Source organism: Helicoverpa zea, chromosome 2 (assembly GCF_022581195.2).
Source record: "Helicoverpa zea isolate HzStark_Cry1AcR chromosome 2, ilHelZeax1.1, whole genome shotgun sequence".
NCBI lineage: Eukaryota > Metazoa > Arthropoda > Insecta > Lepidoptera > Noctuidae > Helicoverpa > Helicoverpa zea.
In genome coordinates this window covers 1,919,330-1,939,087 of record NC_061453.1, presented here as the reverse complement: position 1 = coordinate 1,939,087, position 19,758 = coordinate 1,919,330, and the positions used below count along the sequence as shown (strand labels likewise).

The 19,758-nt window shown below is 38.9% G+C and overlaps 3 protein-coding genes across 9 annotated transcripts in view; 2 read left to right on the top strand and 1 right to left on the bottom strand.

Moving 5' to 3' along the window:
* Positions 1–6,727, top strand: part of LOC124636369 (neurogenic locus Notch protein) — a 130,217-nt gene extending 123,490 nt beyond the window's left edge. For 3 of the 5 annotated variants that reach the window (XM_047172475.1, XM_047172449.1, XM_047172441.1), the window contains 10 exons: positions 181–381; positions 713–881; positions 1,338–1,542; positions 1,899–2,052; positions 2,433–2,544; positions 2,904–3,020; positions 3,426–3,561; positions 5,301–5,423; positions 5,846–5,950; positions 6,371–6,727. In XM_047172475.1, coding sequence (XP_047028431.1) covers positions 181–381; positions 713–881; positions 1,338–1,542; positions 1,899–2,052; positions 2,433–2,544; positions 2,904–3,020; positions 3,426–3,561; positions 5,301–5,423; positions 5,846–5,950; positions 6,371–6,564 — 1,516 coding nt within the window. In that variant the 3' untranslated portion in view covers positions 6,565–6,727. The remainder of the gene's footprint in view (positions 1–180; positions 382–712; positions 882–1,337; positions 1,543–1,898; positions 2,053–2,432; positions 2,545–2,903; positions 3,021–3,425; positions 3,562–5,300; positions 5,424–5,845; positions 5,951–6,370) is intronic. The other 2 variants (XM_047172467.1, XM_047172459.1) reach the window with 1 other exon arrangement.
* Positions 6,728–10,088: 3,361 nt separating this feature from the next.
* On the top strand, positions 10,089–14,488 carry LOC124640011 (octopamine receptor-like). Of its 2 annotated transcripts, none has more exons than XM_047177587.1 (9): positions 10,089–10,198; positions 10,609–10,853; positions 11,336–11,603; positions 11,944–12,091; positions 12,399–12,478; positions 12,573–12,659; positions 12,993–13,111; positions 13,534–13,717; positions 14,115–14,488. In XM_047177587.1, the coding sequence occupies exons 2-9, from the start codon at positions 10,616–10,618 to the stop codon at positions 14,233–14,235; spliced, it is 1,245 nt and encodes a 414-aa protein (XP_047033543.1). In that variant the 5' UTR covers positions 10,089–10,198; positions 10,609–10,615; the 3' UTR covers positions 14,236–14,488. The 2 variants fall into 2 exon arrangements, with proteins under 2 accessions (XP_047033543.1, XP_047033551.1); XM_047177595.1 differs by having other exon boundaries at positions 13,534–13,722; positions 14,115–14,245.
* A 526-nt stretch (positions 14,489–15,014) lies between these two features.
* The window catches only part of LOC124641778 (multiple epidermal growth factor-like domains protein 10), a 39,661-nt gene continuing 34,917 nt past the window's right edge, over positions 15,015–19,758 (bottom strand). For both annotated transcript variants that reach the window (XM_047179997.1, XM_047179988.1), the window contains exon 8: positions 15,015–15,859. In XM_047179997.1, coding sequence (XP_047035953.1) covers positions 15,689–15,859 — 171 coding nt within the window. In that variant the 3' untranslated portion in view covers positions 15,015–15,688. The remainder of the gene's footprint in view (positions 15,860–19,758) is intronic.

The following is a 19,758-nucleotide window of genomic DNA, read 5'->3' as shown; positions in this document are numbered from 1 at the left end:
ACTAAATTTGCCTTACTATCCGTTTTCATTACCTAACATTTAATAAATACCTGTATAATTTTATCATGATTATGTAACATACAAATATTGAGTCCAAAATTAAAGCTAGATTGACAATCGACCGACCAAGAAATAGAAGAAGAAGATTTCATATCACTTACTTATCCTTATTTCTTATAGATACGCACGTGCAGACGCAGCCAAACGTCTTCTAGACGCGGGTGCAGACGCGAACTCACAAGACAATACAGGCCGCACACCGTTACACGCGGCCGTCGCTGCTGATGCCATGGGAGTCTTCCAGATATTACTGCGGAATAGAGCCACGAACCTCAACGCTAGGATGCATGATGGAACCACGCCACTTATTTTGGCTGCTAGGTAAGAATATTTACCTATTTGACTTGACAATGTTAACTGCAATAGACACAAGGATCACAGGATTGAAATGATGACTTTGTTAAGTAACTTTCAATTAGAAAAATCAATTAGAACCAAAGCTCAGAACACAGTCAAAAATATTTCTTTTAACATCACGACAAAACGAAAAAAGTTTCATGTCATTCTTACTTAGGTTTTTGAGAGGAAACTTAGAACTGATATTTTTGAGGGCAGTATTACTTAATCGAGCTATATTTTTTAAGGACCAAGCGTTCACAAACCGTACTGATACTTTGAGACCAATTCCTAATGTTACTTCTTTCCTCCCCAGGCTAGCCATAGAAGGCATGGTAGAAGATTTAATCAACGCAGACGCAGACATTAACGCAGCTGACAACAGCGGCAAGACCGCACTGCACTGGGCAGCCGCTGTTAATAATATTGATGCTGTCAATGTGTTGCTGGCTCATGGAGCTAATAGAGACGCTCAGGATGATAAGGTTAGTTTTGAAAATATTTATGAAGGAAGACCATTGCTGAGACTTTTTATTAAGTTATGCGATTATCGAGAATAATAATGAATGCGGATTATTTCAACAATTACCTTTTTTACTGCTGAATTTACGTTTGTAGCCAATACATACTTCACATAGCTTTAAATACACGGGTGTCGCTTAGTGATATTGTAAATTGTGATAAGCAAACAAAAATTGATTTATGAAGGTCCTTTTACACATACTTTTATTCAATTTCAGGATTAATATAAGCCTATTGCATTCCCGTGTTAGTGGGCTATGTAAATCTGAAAGTATTTTTGAAATTGGATCAGTATTTTCTGAGATTAGCTCGTTCATGCATTTCAGCAAACAAATCTTTATCCCTATCTTAATCAAGCTTTAAGATTTATATACTCGTATTTCTTCTTACAAAATATCTTATTCTCTTATTCTTCGCAGGACGAAACGCCCCTCTTCCTAGGCGCTCGCGAAGGCTCATACGGTGCATGCCGAGCGCTACTGGACGCTATGGCCAACAGAGAGATAACGGACCATATGGACCGACTGCCACGGGATGTGGCCCAGGAGAGGATGCATGATGACATCGTGAGGCTATTGGATGAACACTGTCCAAGGCCGCCGCCGCAGCATCATCATCTTATGTGTAAGTTGGAGTTTGCAATTGGACTTTTTAGTGAAGAGGCTGAAATTGCAATTGCTGAGAATAAACCCAAGACATGTGTCCCAATGGTACACAAACATTGGCAAGAAACTTATCCTCATTCAGGAGAATAGTCTACAAAATATTGTGACTTAAGTTACCCAATAATGGTTTACTGATTGATTTATTATTTTCTCCTATGTATGGTTGACGCAGTTTCCACATAGAATCTGGTGGTCCTAAATAGCCAGAGTAAATTCTTAACAAGACCATTCAAAAACGCCAGTTTGCCGATACTTCCATTCATCTATTTAAACAACCTGTGTATCCACTATACTAACATTACATTTCTCCCGCAGCATCTCCAAACCCTCACCCGCAGCTGATCAGCCAGCCGACGGTGATCAGCACGGCCGCTAAGGGCAAGCCGAAGAAGTCGCGCGCGAAGGCCGGCCCCGACAGCCCCGACCAAGCTTACGACAACAATAACTTGCAGACTACGCAGATTAGACGGTATGTTTTAACCAACTTTCAAAAAATTTTTACATCCTGCAAGTATAGGTAGTATAGGGTAAGTGGTAAACGAAAAAAAAACGCATTAGGTAATTACGGAACTCCGCTAGGGCCTTTTGTCAATTTTTAAAAACAGGCGCTTGTGTTTATTATGTCCTACAAAGCTTCTGTCAGTGGCTTCAGCCCGGTCCCGTGGGAACTAAGTAGCGCACCCAGATAAAAAGAAGCCTAAATAAGCCTTCCGATTATTGGGATATCTAACACTGGAAGAACTTTCTTCAAATCGGTTCAGAAGAGAGAGAGAGAGAGAGAGAAAGGGCAGGAGCAATACCTAAGTCCTTCTATTACATTTAACTGATTCCCATATAATATTGTTTCAGGAAACCTAGTGTAAAAAAGAACAATAAGAAAGTGGCACAGGAAGTGCCGCAGAGCGTGGAGAGTCTGGGCTCCAGCTTGAGCCCCGTTGAATCACCGCTCCAAAATTTACAGGTATGTAAACATACTCGACATACACTTTACAAAAGTCATTGTTGAAATAATGAAATCCGTCATTATTGAACTGGATTCTACCTTATCATCTGCCTAGTCTTTGCCAACTAAGTTAGTGTCGGCTTCCAGTCTAACTGGATGCAGCTGAGTACCAGTGTTTTACATGGATTGACTGTCTATCTGACCTCCTCAACCCAGTTATCTGAACAAAACTCCCTTGGTAGGTTTTCTTTCTTCTGACTACCCGTAACGAAACTGTAGAGCTGGCTAATCTCCTTAAATAAGAACAGCGTCAATGGCCGATAATCGGCATTATTAAGTATTTTTGTATATCTAACTAAATCTATGTTTGTCTGTAGGACTTGCCGTCGCCGTACGACGCAACGTCCCTGTACTCGAACGCGATGGCGCAGTTCGTAGGCATCGAGCAGCTCGTGCAGCACAAACAGCCGCCAAGCTATGAGGACTGCGTCAAGGTAATACATATGGCTTGCTGTCTTTAGCAATATGGGAGTTTCTTAGAATTTAGAAGTGAAATGTGGGGTAAAGAAGAAGATTATGATCCAATTTTTGTGCCACCAAACACTTGACTGTGTTTTGTTTTGATATTCCATCATTATCTGCAGTACCATAATCTACCTCGTACGAAGTTTTAATTTCACCTTATGATTAGGTAATCACGCTAATCAATATTTTCTCCATAATCCAAAATACAAAAAAGTTACCAGCTAAGTTAGTATTATCATTTCCTATATCGATGAAACGCGCTTTAATTTCGAAATGTTGAACCTTTTTGTAAACCTTTTAGTAATATCTTTAGTTAACACTTTGTTATATCAAAAAAACTGTTATTTTCTTAACTCCAAACCTAATGGAAACAGTGCTTCGTCCCGCAGACGGGTCAGACGCTGCAACAGTCGTACGGCGGCGGCGCGCTGGGCGCGTCGCTGTCGCCGCCCTACTCCAACCACTCGCCCACGCACTCCAACCATACTACGTCGCCGCACGCTTATATTGGTAAGTTTCCCTTTTATTGTTATACTTTAATTTAGTTCTCTAGGCCAGCGGTTCCCGAATTCTTTTGGCTTCGGAACCCTTTTCGTTTCACCATTTTTCGGCGGAACCTTACCTTAAGTAAGAAGTAAACTAAAAACGTAAATACACTTAGGTACGGCTCGTAGCGTGTGGTAGCGCACCAAATGGTTATATGGTTAGAGACATATTCATTATACTCAGGCGTAGCATGGCTACCTATCTGCCACAAGGGCCAGAAAACAATTTAGCCGCCCTTGACTTTGTGTATTATGTGTATAGTTTTCAGTTTGAAGACTGACAAAGTAAACGCAAAAAGAAATAGATTGGGTTTGTACAGGTGCGAGGCAAGCGAGCGCGATTTTTTTTAACTAAAAAAAGAAGTTCCAAGCACCCGCTAGCATTGAAAGACATTCAGTGGTAGCCGGTATCGCGAGCGAAGCGAGCGCGAATTTTTTTTAGTTTAAGTACCTACACAAAATAAACAAAACCACTGTAAATTAATAAGGTCTCAAAAAGTACAATCCACAAAAAAAGCAAATGCAAATGAATAAGCAGCTAGCGAAGAAAGCGCTATTGCTTTTTCTGAACCAGAGGAATAATAAATAAACATCAAAGGAAAACTCGACGCAAGAGCGCGAAATTTTTTCTGTGTTGGATACTTGAGCAATGAAACGAACCTAAAAGCATCACACGTAACATGGAGTCGCGAGCGAAGCGAGCGCGAAATTTTCGGATTCGCGGAGGTGCAAAAATTGGAAATAATGTCACACTTTGATTCATGGTAAAAATAGCCACTGGAAATACTCGTATGCCGTTTCATTTCACGTCCTGTCAAATGTATGAAAACGTATAATCCTGGCGATGAAATAAGCCTCGCTACCTACTTTTGCCGATTGCTGAAGACCTGGAGGTATTAAGTTAATCTACAATTTGTTAAAAAACGGAATTTAATTATCTGCTGCCGTGGCCTTCCCCCGCCACTTGTCGCGAAAGTACGAGACTTACACTCCCGAGTGGTACCAACCTACATGGTGCCAAAATGGAATTTTGGAATGCAATATTTAAAACAATTTAATTGAAAATGAATAATAATATAATATTGTCAAAAGTGAAACGATTTACCATATGGAAATCTTGAATTTTCCACGGAACCCCTGAGGGCCTGTCACGGAACCTCAGGGTTCCGCGGAACCCCATTTGGGAACGGCTGCTCTAGGCTTCTTGTTTTTGTGTTATGTAAATAAATTGTGCCGTGAACCAGATCTCTTAAGCCTAGCCTTTTCCAACTATGCTACATTGCCATTCGCCACTGTACATTATCTCTCTGTATTCAGTGTGTCAAATGTATTTATGTGTGCAATAAAGAATAATATGTTTGGGTCGGCTACCAGTACGCAGCTGAGCATCGGTATCATAGAGCGAGTACCTATTCGAGCCAGTCAATTTGGCCAGCAACTCGATACCTCTTTTTAAGAATGATAGTCTGACTTTCTAGCTGTAGTAAACATGATAAGTGCCAAACATGTTCAAGGGACAACCAAGATCCACCAATTGAACGTGCTTTTGCTCGTTCTAAAGGATGGTCCCCTATGCACGACTCGACCGCACCAACCTCGTGATCGAACGACCCATGCTGCTGTTACAAACTCACGAGCTCCTTGAACTTGACCTAAATGACATTATTATATACCTTTATATTAAACCTTCCATTGTATCTTTAGGATCTCCGTCCCCGGGCAAGTCGCGGCCGTCGCTGCCGACGTCACCGGCGCACATGGCGGCGCTGCGCCACTCGCATCAGAACCAGCTCGACGCCGCCGCCTACTCCGCGCTTGCGCAGATGAGTTAGTATACTTGATATAGTGCTTGTATTTTTATGATAGGTTATTGTTTTGTAGGGACACATTGGCCATACATTACATGTTTAATAGAGTTTTAATGTTGATCATTTTTCGTCTAGTGTAATTTAAATTCAAATACCTAGATGTTTGTGTACAGACCATTTTATTAACCGTAAAACGTACTCTTCCAGCAACAAACTTTTCGCTGTGATTTCATTTGAACAAAAATCCTTGCTTGACACATTCTTCATTTAAATGTACTTTTTTCCATAGCACCCGGAGATAGAGTTCCTAACAGTGACATAATTTATCAACTCGATTCCGTTCTTTCGTAGGCTTTAGGGAACATCAAAAAGAATTCTATGCCTATTATTATTATAATAGAAGTATAGATAAGGTTATTAATCAATATTTAATTTCAACAGGTGCAAACAATCAGCACAACGCGCAGTTTCAAGCGGTGATGTCTCAGGCGGCCGCGCTCGGACAAGTGCAGGGACAGCATCCCGCGCTCACCAATATGATGTCAAGTAAGTACCATTAATTTTAACTAGCAAAACTGTATGGCAGGGAACTATGGTTATGAGAATTAGGATTTGGTATATAATAATAAACTACCTTAAACCACCACTATACAAGCCACCTTCAAACTTAGCTTTGTTATTATGGTATGGCCCTTTTTTGGGCTTTTATTGTGAAATTCTTGCGTCAAACTGCTGTTGTTGTACTTGGCCTTGCGGCTGAGAAAATACCTATTATGTCACTTTGATAATGGAAGAATCATGGTGGTGACTTACACTTTTTGTTTCCTACTTCAAATATGATCGTTTGAGATTGTCATGTGAAAATAAAATTGGGCCTCCTTCTTCCTCCTCGCATTTTAGCCGACTTAAGACGGATCTAGCCAATTCTTTCTTTCCACTTTTACTAAATAAACCTTTCTTCCACAGGTCTATACGGAGGTTGGGGTATCGGGGACACGTTCCCGACGCCATCACCGGAATCCCCCGACCACTGGTCAACTCCTTCCCCGCAGACTCCCCTCACGCAATCCCCGCACTCTGATTGGTCGGACCGCGCCGCTCTCTCCCCCAACGACATCCAACAGACCAATAAGGGGGCGACGGAAGCCATCTATATATAAACATAGGTTAAGTTTCAGGTTTAGAAAAATTATAGACGTTCTGTAAATCTTATTGTAAGTGGTGTTTTGTTGTTGGGTCTGAACATTTTTTTAAAATATTTTGCCACGTTTTTGGTGCTAAAATACTGGATAAAATAAATGGCAAAACTACACAAAATTTTCAACATATAATTCAGAAAAGAAACCGCCGGGGTAACTGGGTTAAGGAGGTCAGATAGGCAGTCGCTTCTTGTAAAGCACTGGTACTCAGCTGAATCCGGTTAGACTGGAAGCCGACCCCAACATGATTGGGAAAAAGGCTCGGAGGATGATGAATTCAGAAAAGAAACAGTCATAAAAATTCATTTAATTTCCCTCATAATCACTTTACAATGCATTGCAAAAAAATTCAGACATCTTGAAATAAGAACCTCTTCCTTTTTGGAAAGTCGTTTTTTTATGGAAACATTCAACTTCAATAACACCACAAAAAAAGAACGTTCAGCAGCATACGAAAGAAGACAAATGTACAGACGTGCATATTGCCCGGTCGTCGTCCATTGCGGCTTCGCTTGCACGCGGCCGGCGGTAACGTGAACATAGACTGACTTGTACAGCCATGACTCGAGTGTATAGATTAACTTAGTGTAGAACGCACTAACATTTGGTAATCTCGTGATTTTAAGCATTCCTCTGTTTTCGGTGTATTTTTTATTAAAAAATTTAGAAAAAGGTAATTTTTATACTGAATGATATTGGCGATAAATTTATAGTACTGAAGTAGTACAGGTTTTTTTGAAGTTGTTACTTTGAATCGCCACATATTAGGCAAATGAAATAAGTAAGTTAAAAATGGATTGTCATGATAATAAAATAATTTTGAGGAAAAAAAATACACCGATAAATAAATAATCACATATTGATTAATGACACACTTGTTACGTTGTTGATTTTTTTATTATTTACTTGTTTGTAAGCTGTGTTTTGGACATTGGTTTCAACGCATATGAGATTTGTTAGGTGCGGTCGATGACGTCACAAGATGGCTGCCCGGTACGCGTCGACAACACATTTGTACGGAAATTATTTATGTGTGATTCTGTAGCTTAGGATTTTATCGCTTTTAGTGTGTAGATAGTTTCGATTTGTTACTAAAGCTGGGATAAAATTAATAGATAATAATTATTAGTTTTTTTTTAATAAGCATGGCTTTCAATGGAGTTTTGGCAAAAATAAATCAAAAGAGTTTTTATGAAAAACACGTTTAAATCGGCTTTAGAAACAAATTGCGTTAATTTAGTATTTAAATGTAATATTGACTGAGATTGATGCCGCCATCGCATTTCTCACATTTATTTTAGTAATTTTATTTTTGTTTGTTTGTTTTGCAGACTATTTTATTTGATCTGGCAATAATCTCAGTTTTGAATATTATGTTATAGTTTACATATCTTCCGTTTATCGAATCATTCCATAATTTGCTTCCAATTTTTAATTTTATGTGCAGAGGTGGCTGTTTAGAAAAAAAAACTTTAAGCTACATATTTTGTTGGTATTATTTGTTAATATACTAGCAACACTAAGCCATTCCATAAACAATGTTGCCATTAATTCCACAACACTTCTGCCGCCTCCCGCATATCCTGCAATGCATATGTCTAATTGATATAAGATCTCATTCATTCCATTTTCGTTTTAAATTAACAAAACTTGTTGATTTGTTATTATTTTAATTACAAAAGCAATTGAAGCGGGACCACTCATGCTCAATTTTTACTCAATTCCACACATACTCTATTATATTGTAATATATTTTATATTATTAAGTATTTTTTTATAGTTTTATAGCTTCCGATGTTGTACGCCTGCATCCTTGTAAATATTTTTATCATTTTTATTTTGTAATTTAAGTAATATTTAAATGCGAATGAAATAACTGATCTTCGTAGTTTTACTATAGTTTCATAGTTTTTATTATTTTTGTGTCATCTTTGATGTGCCAATGAGCAAACTTGAATATTGTACCGTTAGTGAAAAGCACAGAACATTTACTTGTGTATTACTAGTTGTAGAATAAATATTATGGTTAAGCGAAACGTGCTTCCTAACTGCTTAAGATTAAGCAATAAATGGCCGTGACACGTAGGAATTGGCTTGAAGTACAAGACATAAAATGTAACACTAAAAAAACTTTTGACAAAAATCTAAGACTGTAAAAGATAAAATTAAGTGCAGACGTTATACTCATAAAGATTAACACATGTTCTTTTTAAAAATATTTTTGTTTGTGTGTGTAAAAAAGGGAAAATAAACTGGCATATGTTTTAAACACTGGCACAAATTGTAATGCACTTTGAAGGCATATTAGGAATAAAATGATGAGAAATGATCTTCAATCCGTGTGCCTTTTAATTAAGATGTTTGTAATTTAAACTATTAAATTAGTTTAGTTTCTTAGCAGTAGCCATAAGACTTGTAAATATATTTTAAACAATTATTTTCATTGAAGATAATTGCATTTAATTTTTAAGGAAAAAATGAAATTTTAATAAATGTTCTCCCGTAATGTCAATAAAGGAATAAAATAAAACTTTGGTTTTTTAATTGTTTTTTCCCGATGGTTGGCAAGGGTTCTTTACAATAAATCTATGTTTGGCCTAGTTACAACTAAAAGTAATTTAAAAAAAAATCGCTTCACGCAATTCAAAAATATCACCGAAAACCCAAAGTACATAGGTTATGTACATAACCTATTCCATTTTTACAAATTAGTTACCTAATTTCCTAAGAGATGTTGTACTTTGCGCTACTTCGAGCTGTTACGATTTTTTGAGTTACATAATTACATTAAACGTATCTACGGAGTACACACTGGGGCCCGATTCTCCTAATTTTACTTAAGCGGCATACGATTCACGTTCGACTCGATTCGACTGAGATCCAATCCCGACTCGATTACGATTGAAGCGTATGTGGCATTCCACTATTTTTTCTTTGAAATAAACGTTTTTATCCTTTTCTGTCATTCAATAATGAATCATTTTGTCTGCAAATGATTTACGATTGCAATATGATTGTAGAGCAAACTACCGTATAGACCAAAATCACCAAAATAACAGACCAATCGCACACCAATCAAATGTCAATCGAATACGATTGGTCTTTTATTAGTAGCAGAATGCCCGATATGGTTAAAACTGCTATTGCGATCATATTGCGATTCGATTTCTATTCGATTTTGACATTATTAACTTAGGAGAATCGGGGCCCTGAGCGTAGCCCGCCCGACACGCTTTTAACCGATTTTTCAAAATTTCGATCAGTGATGATACCTTAATTGATGCATTTTTGCTATGTAAACAATATAATATTCGTTGCAATTGGTTAACATTAGAATACCCACTGAGTAAAGAAAGAGGATACCCGATACAAATATTGATTGTGAAGACGGTAGTTCAAAATATATGTGGCTTCCCTAATAGACGGTGATAGTAAAATAAGTATTTTTAAAAACCCGTTCCAGTGCAGTGAGTGATATCGTTTACAACCGAGCTAAGATATAATTTAAATGATATTTACACATGGATTAAGAATAGTGACGTGAACTACGTAGTACCAATTCTCTGGGTTTTGTGAGTGTGGTTATATTTTTCATGTAAGTAGACTTGTGTTTTAAGTCGCATGCCGTTTTGTGGTCGACTTTGTATGGATTATGTTCACAAACTCTTGAGTGCTACATCTGTCCCTGGTACATATGGTAGATCGTCACTACAAACCTAGCTTTTTTATTGAATATCCCAATGAACACAATTATGGTTGTAATTATATTTGTTGACAATGAACTCGATAGTGTGGAAACCATTTAATACCTTTATTAAAATAACCTTTCAAGAAAAGGTCCATAGATCTAACATGGACAGTAATATCAAATCAAAATCATTTGTTTTCCAAAACTTTGTAAATTTTACAATTGGCCCAAAACTAAGCAAGCCTGACGTTTAGACACCAATTTATCGCTATACAGGCTACGTCAGCTCTATAGATATAATCCAGCTTAAATTCCAGATGCACAATGACTTCGCTAAACCCTCGGGGTGGTCTGACACCCCTCTGGTGCGCGATTTGCGCGTGTCTGACTGCCCTATCGACGGCTACCATCATCGGCAATGTAGCCGTGTTGGTAGCATTACGGCGCGCGCGCACTGCCCCGGCTCACTACCCGCTCGCGAGTTTGGCGACCGCTGACTTGTTTGTGGGGTTGTTTGTACTGCCGGTCGCTGCTGTGAGAGAGCTGTTTGTGTTTAGAATTCGTGAGTATGAAGTTGTACTGCCGGTCGCTTCTGTGAGAGAGCTGTTTGTGTTTAGAATTCGTGAGTATGAAGTATAGTGTCAGTGCAGATTTGAGGACTTTTCTTGAGCGTCAACTGTGTAAGACTTTGGCAACCCGCCATCATAAGCTGCCCTCAAACTTCTTCAAATTGTGGTTTACCTTATACCTGGGTCGGGACTGTTATTGTTAATTATTATTAAAATTTAATGTATTAAACTGTATCTAATGTACCTTTTTCTTTTGATGGGCAATGTTATTAACTAATTGAAATAGAACTTAAAAATACATTTACCAAGTGGTACCTGAGTGTAGGTTGTCAAATAATGATGTTTTTTGTTTCTTATAAGCTACATATGTACCACTTACTTAGGCGTTTTAGCGGAAAAAAATACCTTTATGTTGTATCTGAACTTGGGCTCTGAACTTAGTCTTATGGTCGTCTTTACCATCATTACTTTTCAGCACCCGTAATCTGCGGCTTCTGGAAGACCTTAGACGTGATGTGCTGTACTGCCTCGATCCTGTCTCTCTGCTGCCTCGGCTGGGAGCGCTGGTCCGGCATCACAGCACCCCTAGCTCGAGCCAAACGAGCGAAGCAAGCAAGACTGTTTGCCTGTCTCGTGTGGCCGATCTCCTTGGTCGTGGCACTGCCAGCGGTTTTCATAGGGTCACCGACCGAGTTTGAGAAAGATGAAAGTGAGAAGGGATGTCCGGATAATAAGAATATTGTGTGAGTTGGAATATTTTCTTTTTGTAATTTGTACTTTAATTTGCCTCCTAGCGGACGCTCCGTCAGCAGTTTCACCCTTTGCAAAATTATATAGGTACTAAACAGATTAATGAATTTTGGTACATAGTTATTTAGAGCCAGATAAGGGATATCGTGTTTTTAGCCGAGTACTGGAAGTACATAAGTAGTTCCCTTGAAACGTGGGTGGAACCGCGGGTAACAGATTACAATAAAAGCTGGGCAAAGCAAGTTTACATCCAAGTTAACTCACATATATGTACTGAATTATTTAATGTCACTTATGAATTTTAACTTCCTGAAATCTTTATTTTTCTTTCAGATATGTGTTCTACAGTGCTTCCCTATCGTTTTATCTCCCCGCTATCGTAATGGTAGTGTTGTATGCGCGGATATTATGCGCCTTGTCGGAACCGCGGCAAATCCGCGCGCATAGAGGCGGGATGTCTTGCCCAGATACCGGACAAGGGGTAAGAAATACCATTAGACATCCTTTTCTTTTAAGTTTTGGAAAATAATTTTAAGAAGGGCGTTGTGATAACGCTCAGTCCTTCTCTGTGTGAGAGGAAGCCTGTGACCAGCAGTGGGACGATATAAATGGGTGTAACTTGGTTGTGTGAAACTGAACTCTTTTTAAAATAATAGGAGTAAATAGGGATGATACTGTGGTAATACTAAGGGAGTATCTGAGGGGGCACATGACTAAGGGACGTTTTTGAGAGAAAGCACTGTTATTTTCAAGGATTAAGTTAGTTTTAATGTTTTTTTTTTTTTCAGGGCAAACCTTCGAAAACTGCTTTGAAAAAATGTGCTACTACAGAACCAACTCGCTTGGAAATGGAGCAAACAAACTCTGGGTAAGTCTTGTTTTTTCCTTATGTTTATAACTTTTTCAACAAATTCGTTCCAAATCAGATTAAATTATCATTTTGGTTGTTTTTTTCTTTGCAGAGCAGTGTCACCTAAGGCTTGTCGTCTCGATCTTCCTGGAGGTTCTGGGGAGGATCCACGGTCACCATTAAAGCAGTCTCCGGCTCAGTAAGTCAATTTATACTTCTTCCTTCTGCGTGCATTATCCTCGAGGTAGAAGCAGTCCTAAGTTTCTTGATATATAAAAGTTTAAAATGCGACTATATTCGATATTCTAGATAGTCCTAGCGATTAGTATAATTTTGTAATCCCCTTGCCCCTTGCTTACCTATATACTCCCTTATGGACTGCCCTTACATCGTCCCGTTGTATACTCCCTCTAGGGACGCCTTATACACTCTATCATGTATTCCACTTATATATTCCTTTATGCACTCCCTTTATATACACACCCGGTAGTAATTTTGCTATCAATTTAATTGTCACTGTTTATATTTCTAGTTGCTGCAGCCTCTCTCAGCAGCAGATGGCAATGGTTCGTGCTGCAACGAGGACCATCATCAGGCTGATGGGGCTGTTCCTGTTTTGCTGGACGCCTTTCTTCTTGGCGTTGCCTATAGGTCCGTTGTCACATGCTATAAAACTTGACATAATTACGTATTACGTATTACTTTCTTTCAAATTATCACCAGCCTTTGGATTGGTCTCTACCAGTCTTTGCATTGAATACTGCTAAATAATATCTAAGAAAAAAGAAACACTTAGATATATAAAAAAACTAGCAGCTGTCCATATTCGACCTGACAGGAGTACATCGCGACCCCGAATTTCTCAGGCTCTAGCTAGACTATCTGTGCACCTTTCATTTAAATCTATTCAGTGGTTTCCGTGTGCCGGACAAACAGACGTATTTTTTGTCGCATTCACAAAACCAATACTTTAGATTTGAGGGTCACTGCAAATAGGTACCACTATACTATAGGTATATAATATTATATACCTATATTATATTATACTCATATAAATAAATTATTCTGTTCAGACTCCATCTGCGACTGCGTATGGGACTCGATCTGGCAGTGGTGCACTTGGCTAGGGTACATCAACTCGGCATTGAATCCGCTGGTGTACGCAGCCGCGTCACCCAGTGTCCGTCAAGCGCTGCAGCTGTCATTGTCAAGTGGGGGAAGAACTGACGTGCAGCTCGCTCCTGCTGTTAGAAATCGGTGAGGTGAGGACATCATTTTACGATCCTACTTTTACTCTACAAACAAAGATACGTAAAGGGCATTAGATAAATGATTAGGAAGGAAATTTATTTATTCTTCTCACCAATCACAGTGTCATTTCTTACCTTGGCGTTGGCAGTCTTCGAAAATAACGAAAGAGCCATAAATAAAAATAAAAAGAAAGGGAATAACTATTGTAAAGGGTTTATTTTAATTATTCTATATTTTATCATTCATTTATTTCCCTTTCATCATTTTCCCCACTTGCTAATTCATTTGCAGCAAAATAAGCAATTTTCGTGCCTCTGTACTTACCGTGAAACATTTAGTTAAACAAATCTACTTAATACTTAAATTCTAAGAATTAGTGACAGTTAACAAATTGTTTTTTCAGAGTTGAAGCTTCGAACAAGCGACAGTGGAAGCTGAGCTCAAGATGGCAGAGGTATATTGAGCGGGCGGGAACATGTGGCGGCCCCAACGAACCCTTAAGCGTTTTGGTGAACAAGTCTTGATGATGATGATGATGACCATTTAATGATTAGAGTTCGAGCTATATACAGAATGGTCTAAAAAGTGACAAAATAAACCTCATGTATGTATGTTCTGTTTTGTAAGTTATATTTCTGTAAAAAATGTAAATGTATAAATGCATAAAAATGTAATGTACCTGACTGAATAATCAATACTAATGTGCATTTTTTTATAACGATGACAAATATTGTAATTGAATTTTAAGTTATTTAAAAATAAATAAATTGGAATGAAGAATGATTGTTTAATATATGGTACTGTTAAAACCTTGCCCTTCCTCTGGTCACGAAACCTTGATTACAATAATATTTCGAAAAGTCATTTTTATCTTTTGTATAACTCATGAGACATGGCAAGTTACCTCAGTTACAGCCTTTTTATCGTCCCACTGCTGGGCACAGGCCTCCTCTCACAGGGAGAAGGATTGAGCATTAATCACCACGCTTACTCAATGCGGGTTGGTGATTTCAGACTATATAGTCCAGGTTTCCTCAAGATGTTTTCCTTCACCTTTTTTATCAGCCATTGGTGTCTAAGATATACTTAGAAAGTACATACAAACTTAGAAGAGTTGCATTGGTACTTGCCTGACCTGGATTCGAACCCGCGCCCTCACACTCGAGAGGTTGGTTCTTTGCCCACTAGGCCACCACGACTTCACTTACATCTAAAGAAATACTTTAAAAAATAAGTATTTTTTCCCCATCTGTCATATACTCCTGTCTCAGTCAGGAAAATCATAAATTCAAACCACTCAGAGTTTTAAAATAAATAATATTTATTTACACAATACATTCAATATTTGTGTACATTTCTTTGGCATGAACACTACCCATTCATAATTAAAACAAATATATAAAATTGCACTCGCAAAATACTGTTTCTACGTGAAATTATTATATCTACGCTTAAAATTTACAAAGTTTAACAACAACAATATTATTTACAACTTAAATAAACTTTGAAATAAACTACGAACAATGTAACATCCTATAAACTAAGCTTTGTGCGGAAATATAATATTTTAATTTTTTCTATAAAATATAATTTTTGTAACACTGTGCAGTTTCGGTTGGACATTTTGTTCGATTATACTTTTAAATAATTTAGGTAGGAAAATATTGAAACTGTTTCATTAAAAATTTTCTTTTAAATAAATACTTAATATTGTTTACGTACCTATAATTGACATTCACTATATAATCTTTTATTAAAAGAATATTATGCTCTATGGAATGCGATTTCATGATTTCTGAACGCTTTTTCACCTTTTTTATACTTATCCATTTATTTCGACCACCATTACTTTCCCACTGGTTGATTCAATTGCAGCAAAAAAATATGCAGATTTCGTTTCTTAAAACACTCGACTAATATCATCTTTCCTTAAACAAATCTACTTAATAACAAGTAATAATATTAAAAATTTGTTTCTCAAAGCTGGTATCTCAAGATGGCGGCGACGGACAAAATGGCGGAGAGGTATAATGGTGGGCGGGAAAACGTGGAGGCACCGCCGAAGTCTTTAGCGTCTGGTGAACAAGTCTTGCAAGTGCAGCGGCCAGCTAAACAGTAGCCGGGCTCGTTTTCTTCGGATACACATTCCTGAAACAAAAAAAGGGATTGTTTTAATGTATTTTACTAGGGTTTTTACACTAGTGGATTTTCCGAGACAATCGTACGGGCGGTGAATTGAAAACCAGTCCAAATGATGACACGTGAAACACCGAGCGACAGGTTTTTGTCGTGCGTAAAAATACCGTGCGGAAAATATCATGTGAAAGCACAGTAAGATGTGCCATGACGTTTAGTTGTATTACCAAGACCGACAAACGCTTTCGAGATAATACAAAACTCGGGCAGAACCTAACTATAGAATGGTGTCCGAGTAGGTTACACAAGTCATGGGACAGGCCCATGCAGAACCCGGGTGTCACCATTGTGCGGACAGCCCCGAGGACACGGTGGACCACACAGTCCAGGTGTGCCCCGCATGGGAAGGGCACCGCCGGGTCCTCGTCGAGGCTTTGGGCGGCGGCGACCTCTCGCGTCCGGCCCTGGTTCAGGCCATGGTCCGGGGCGAGAGGGAATGGGATGCCGTCGCCTCCTTCTGCGAAGCCGTCATGCTCGAGAAGGAGGAGGCGGAACGCCAGAGAGTTCGCACCTCTCATCCCGGCCGCCGACTGGACCAGGTAGACACCATGGGCGCTGGGTGTCGCGAGATGACTCCCGGCCACCGTAGGCGTGGGTCTGTGGGCGGTGAGTTCGGGTGGCTCATCGTCCCTCTGTCTACTTAGACGACAGACCCGTGTCGACGGCGCGCGTTGTTCCACGCGCTCCTCAAAGAGATGTCAGCAACCCCAGCGGGGCCCAGCACGGCCAAGGCCTGCCGGGGCTGCGGGTTGTTCGAAAGAGATACCGCGGCCCTGGTACATAAAAGGCCTATGACGGAACACGACGGTTTTTAGTCAGTAAGAGTCTGACACTCCCTCACCGCTGCTAACCCACAGCGGGAGGGGTCATTTGATGATTTTTGACGTCGGAAAAAAAAAAAAAAAGGCCCATGCAGAACAAAATGACTGGCGGAGGTGCCATAACGGATAATCGCCTAAGAAAGTAGCGCGCCAAAATGCGGGTGAGCAGGGGACGATGAAAGTTACTGTTTTCGCCCTTATAAGTCTTCCTTGGACCATTTTTTGTAATAAAATCTCAAAGAACTCGAATGCCCGTCAGTTCACTCGTAACTGATCGTTTTGGTCATGCCCACTGTACGAATTTGATCTAGAAGAAGGCGCCTGACCTGCCTGCATTATGGCATCTCCGCTCATCTTTCCTTACTCCGTGGACAGGCCAAATTTACTTATCCCCCACGATATCTAATAAAAACACTTCAAAACCATAGTCCCTCACCTCCATGGGCGTAGCCAGCTTTGGGCTCAGGGTGGGGCAGCAGTCAACCTATCCTATTTATTTATGAATACTCCGTGTTTATAAGTTAAAGTTTTAACTAAGTATATGTATGAGTAATATTACTTCAAGAGAAGAGGGCGTGGGTTCTGGCAGAACCTGTTAAGCACTTCTTCTAAAAAAATATTTTTCGATTCTGAGACCCTTGTTCTGTGCACAGTTAGCATACACAGGCCGCTTAAGCGATTTTCGCTCATGGTTGAGCGAAGCCACGTTTTGACCCGCCGCACAGTGGATCCAAATTGAAAAATAGTGGACATAGGCAACAAAGTTCCAGTATCGATTCCATATTTTTTTATGTGATTCTTCATGATATTCCAGACAACTTTTACTCTTGTGAAATTTCTTCTAAAGTTGATCGTTTGTCTGAAAAAAAATAAATTAGATCTTTTTGTATGGAGCAAATCACGTTTATTTTTTTTTTCTTCAATTGTACGAATATGTTAGGTCTGTGGCGTGAGTATATGATACCTAGGGTCATTCTCTATCCAAGAAAAAATATATCAGCGCCGGCCATCTGCAGCCGCGCGAGTAATCATTCGGTAAAAAAATAATATTTTCTATGACATTTTTTGCCTTTTAAGATCAATTCAAAGTATATTTTTTGTCTCACTTGGCTGTTTTCACCTTATTTTTGGTTAAATATATAGTTTTAATGGCACATAGGTACTCACAACTAGTAATTCTAGCAGAGGTTTTGTTATTATTGCATGTTATCGGTGGCACCTGCATTGTGATTGATGACTCATTTTTGTTGTGCGCTCGTCTAAGCGCACAACTAATTAGTCATCGAAAAATGCTCGTCTCTGATTGGCTGTAATTTTTTTTACTACCTGCTACCTGTAAAATAAATATTATTTGTCAAATATAGGTGAAATAGTTTGATTTTTTATGGGCAAGACGTTGATAATCATTATCTACACAATCAAGCGTATGTAAAGTATAGTATAAGTTATCGTACGTATGATCGAAAGAACATTGTGAAATTATTAAAGCCCTGAAAGGGGCTGTTTATCATACCAGCCCTGATGGGCTTTTGTGGGAACAGTCCAGAGCCGGATCACTTTATTTCTTATTCCAGAAGTGGGTCCGGCAAATTTTCGGACTCTGCTATGAGGCATTCTTCTTCCTCCATAATCTCGCTATCACAGGGAGGCTCGGTAGTCAGTAACAACTGATTTGCTTCAGGCAACAACTCACCATGAACCTGTTTCGTTATTTTAGGCCTTATGTAGGATATGTGGGGATCAGCGCTTATTAGAAGTCCATGGGAGGATGTCTTCGTTTGTTGCTCTTCTGTCCGTTTTCCGAGTTTGTCTCTCTCTGACGTTTCTGAAGTCTTAAGTACTTCCATCTCGAGAGCGCAAGTGAGGTATAAAGAGCTAAGCACTTATCTTCAGAGACGGTACTTAGGCTCTGCTTTTTGAATAGTCGCTCGTGTACTTGGGATAGCGTTTCCGGATTACTGGAAAGGTATTCGACTACTTTTGCCAGATTCGTTTTGCCGTTGTCTTTCAATTTTGTTAAGTACCAGTCCTACAACTCTTCCTCTGAATTTTCTTCTACTATGGAAGTAGAACGTCTTTTTTTTTGCTTATTACATAAGTCTTCGAACGGTTTTCTGTAGAGTGTAGATGTTACCGCTTCCGTAGTACATACTGCAAGATTAGGAACATGGGAATTCACATCCACTGGCTCAGATAAGTCTACGTCCGAAAAGCCCAACTCACTTCTCAGGTCAACACTGTCAAAAACAGGCCAGTTGATATTTTTTTCCAACCAATTGCGATTATTTATACGATTCATAAAAGTTTTTTGACTTCTACTTGACTCTGTCCACTTTTTATTTAGACTTACACAAAAAAGCCGACAGAACTCCTTGATTAGGTTTTTGTCTTCTTCAGAAACTGTGGTATTCAAAACAGAAATTATACTTTCATATAGAAACATATAATTTTTCAGATCACCACCACTTCTTAATTTCACTAAAAGATCTAGGTTGGTACAAAATCCAGCCATAGTTCTAACGTAAATATTAAAATAAAAGTATTTCACCGTGTTCACAAATAAGCGACAAGAGCGAAACTAGAGGGACATAATAAATGTCTTTGTATTTATAGTCAGTGTTAATTACTCAAGTAGTGAACATATTAACATGACTAGCAGGTAGTAAAAAAATTACAGCCAATCAGAGACGAGCATTTTTCGATGACTAATTAGTTGTGCGCTTAGACGAGCGCACAACAAAAATGAGTCATCAATCACAATGCAGGTGCCACCGATAACATGCAATAATAACAAAACCTCTGCTAGAATTACTAGTTGTGAGCCATTGAAACTATATATTTAACCAAAAATAAGGTGAAAACAGCCAAGTGAGACAGAAAATATACTTTGAATTGATCTTAAAAGGCAAAAAATGTCATAGAAAATATTATTTTTTCACCGCATGATTACTCGCGCGGCTGCAGATGGCCGGCGCTGATATATTTTTTCTTGGATAGAGAATGACCCTAGGTATCATATACTCATGCCAC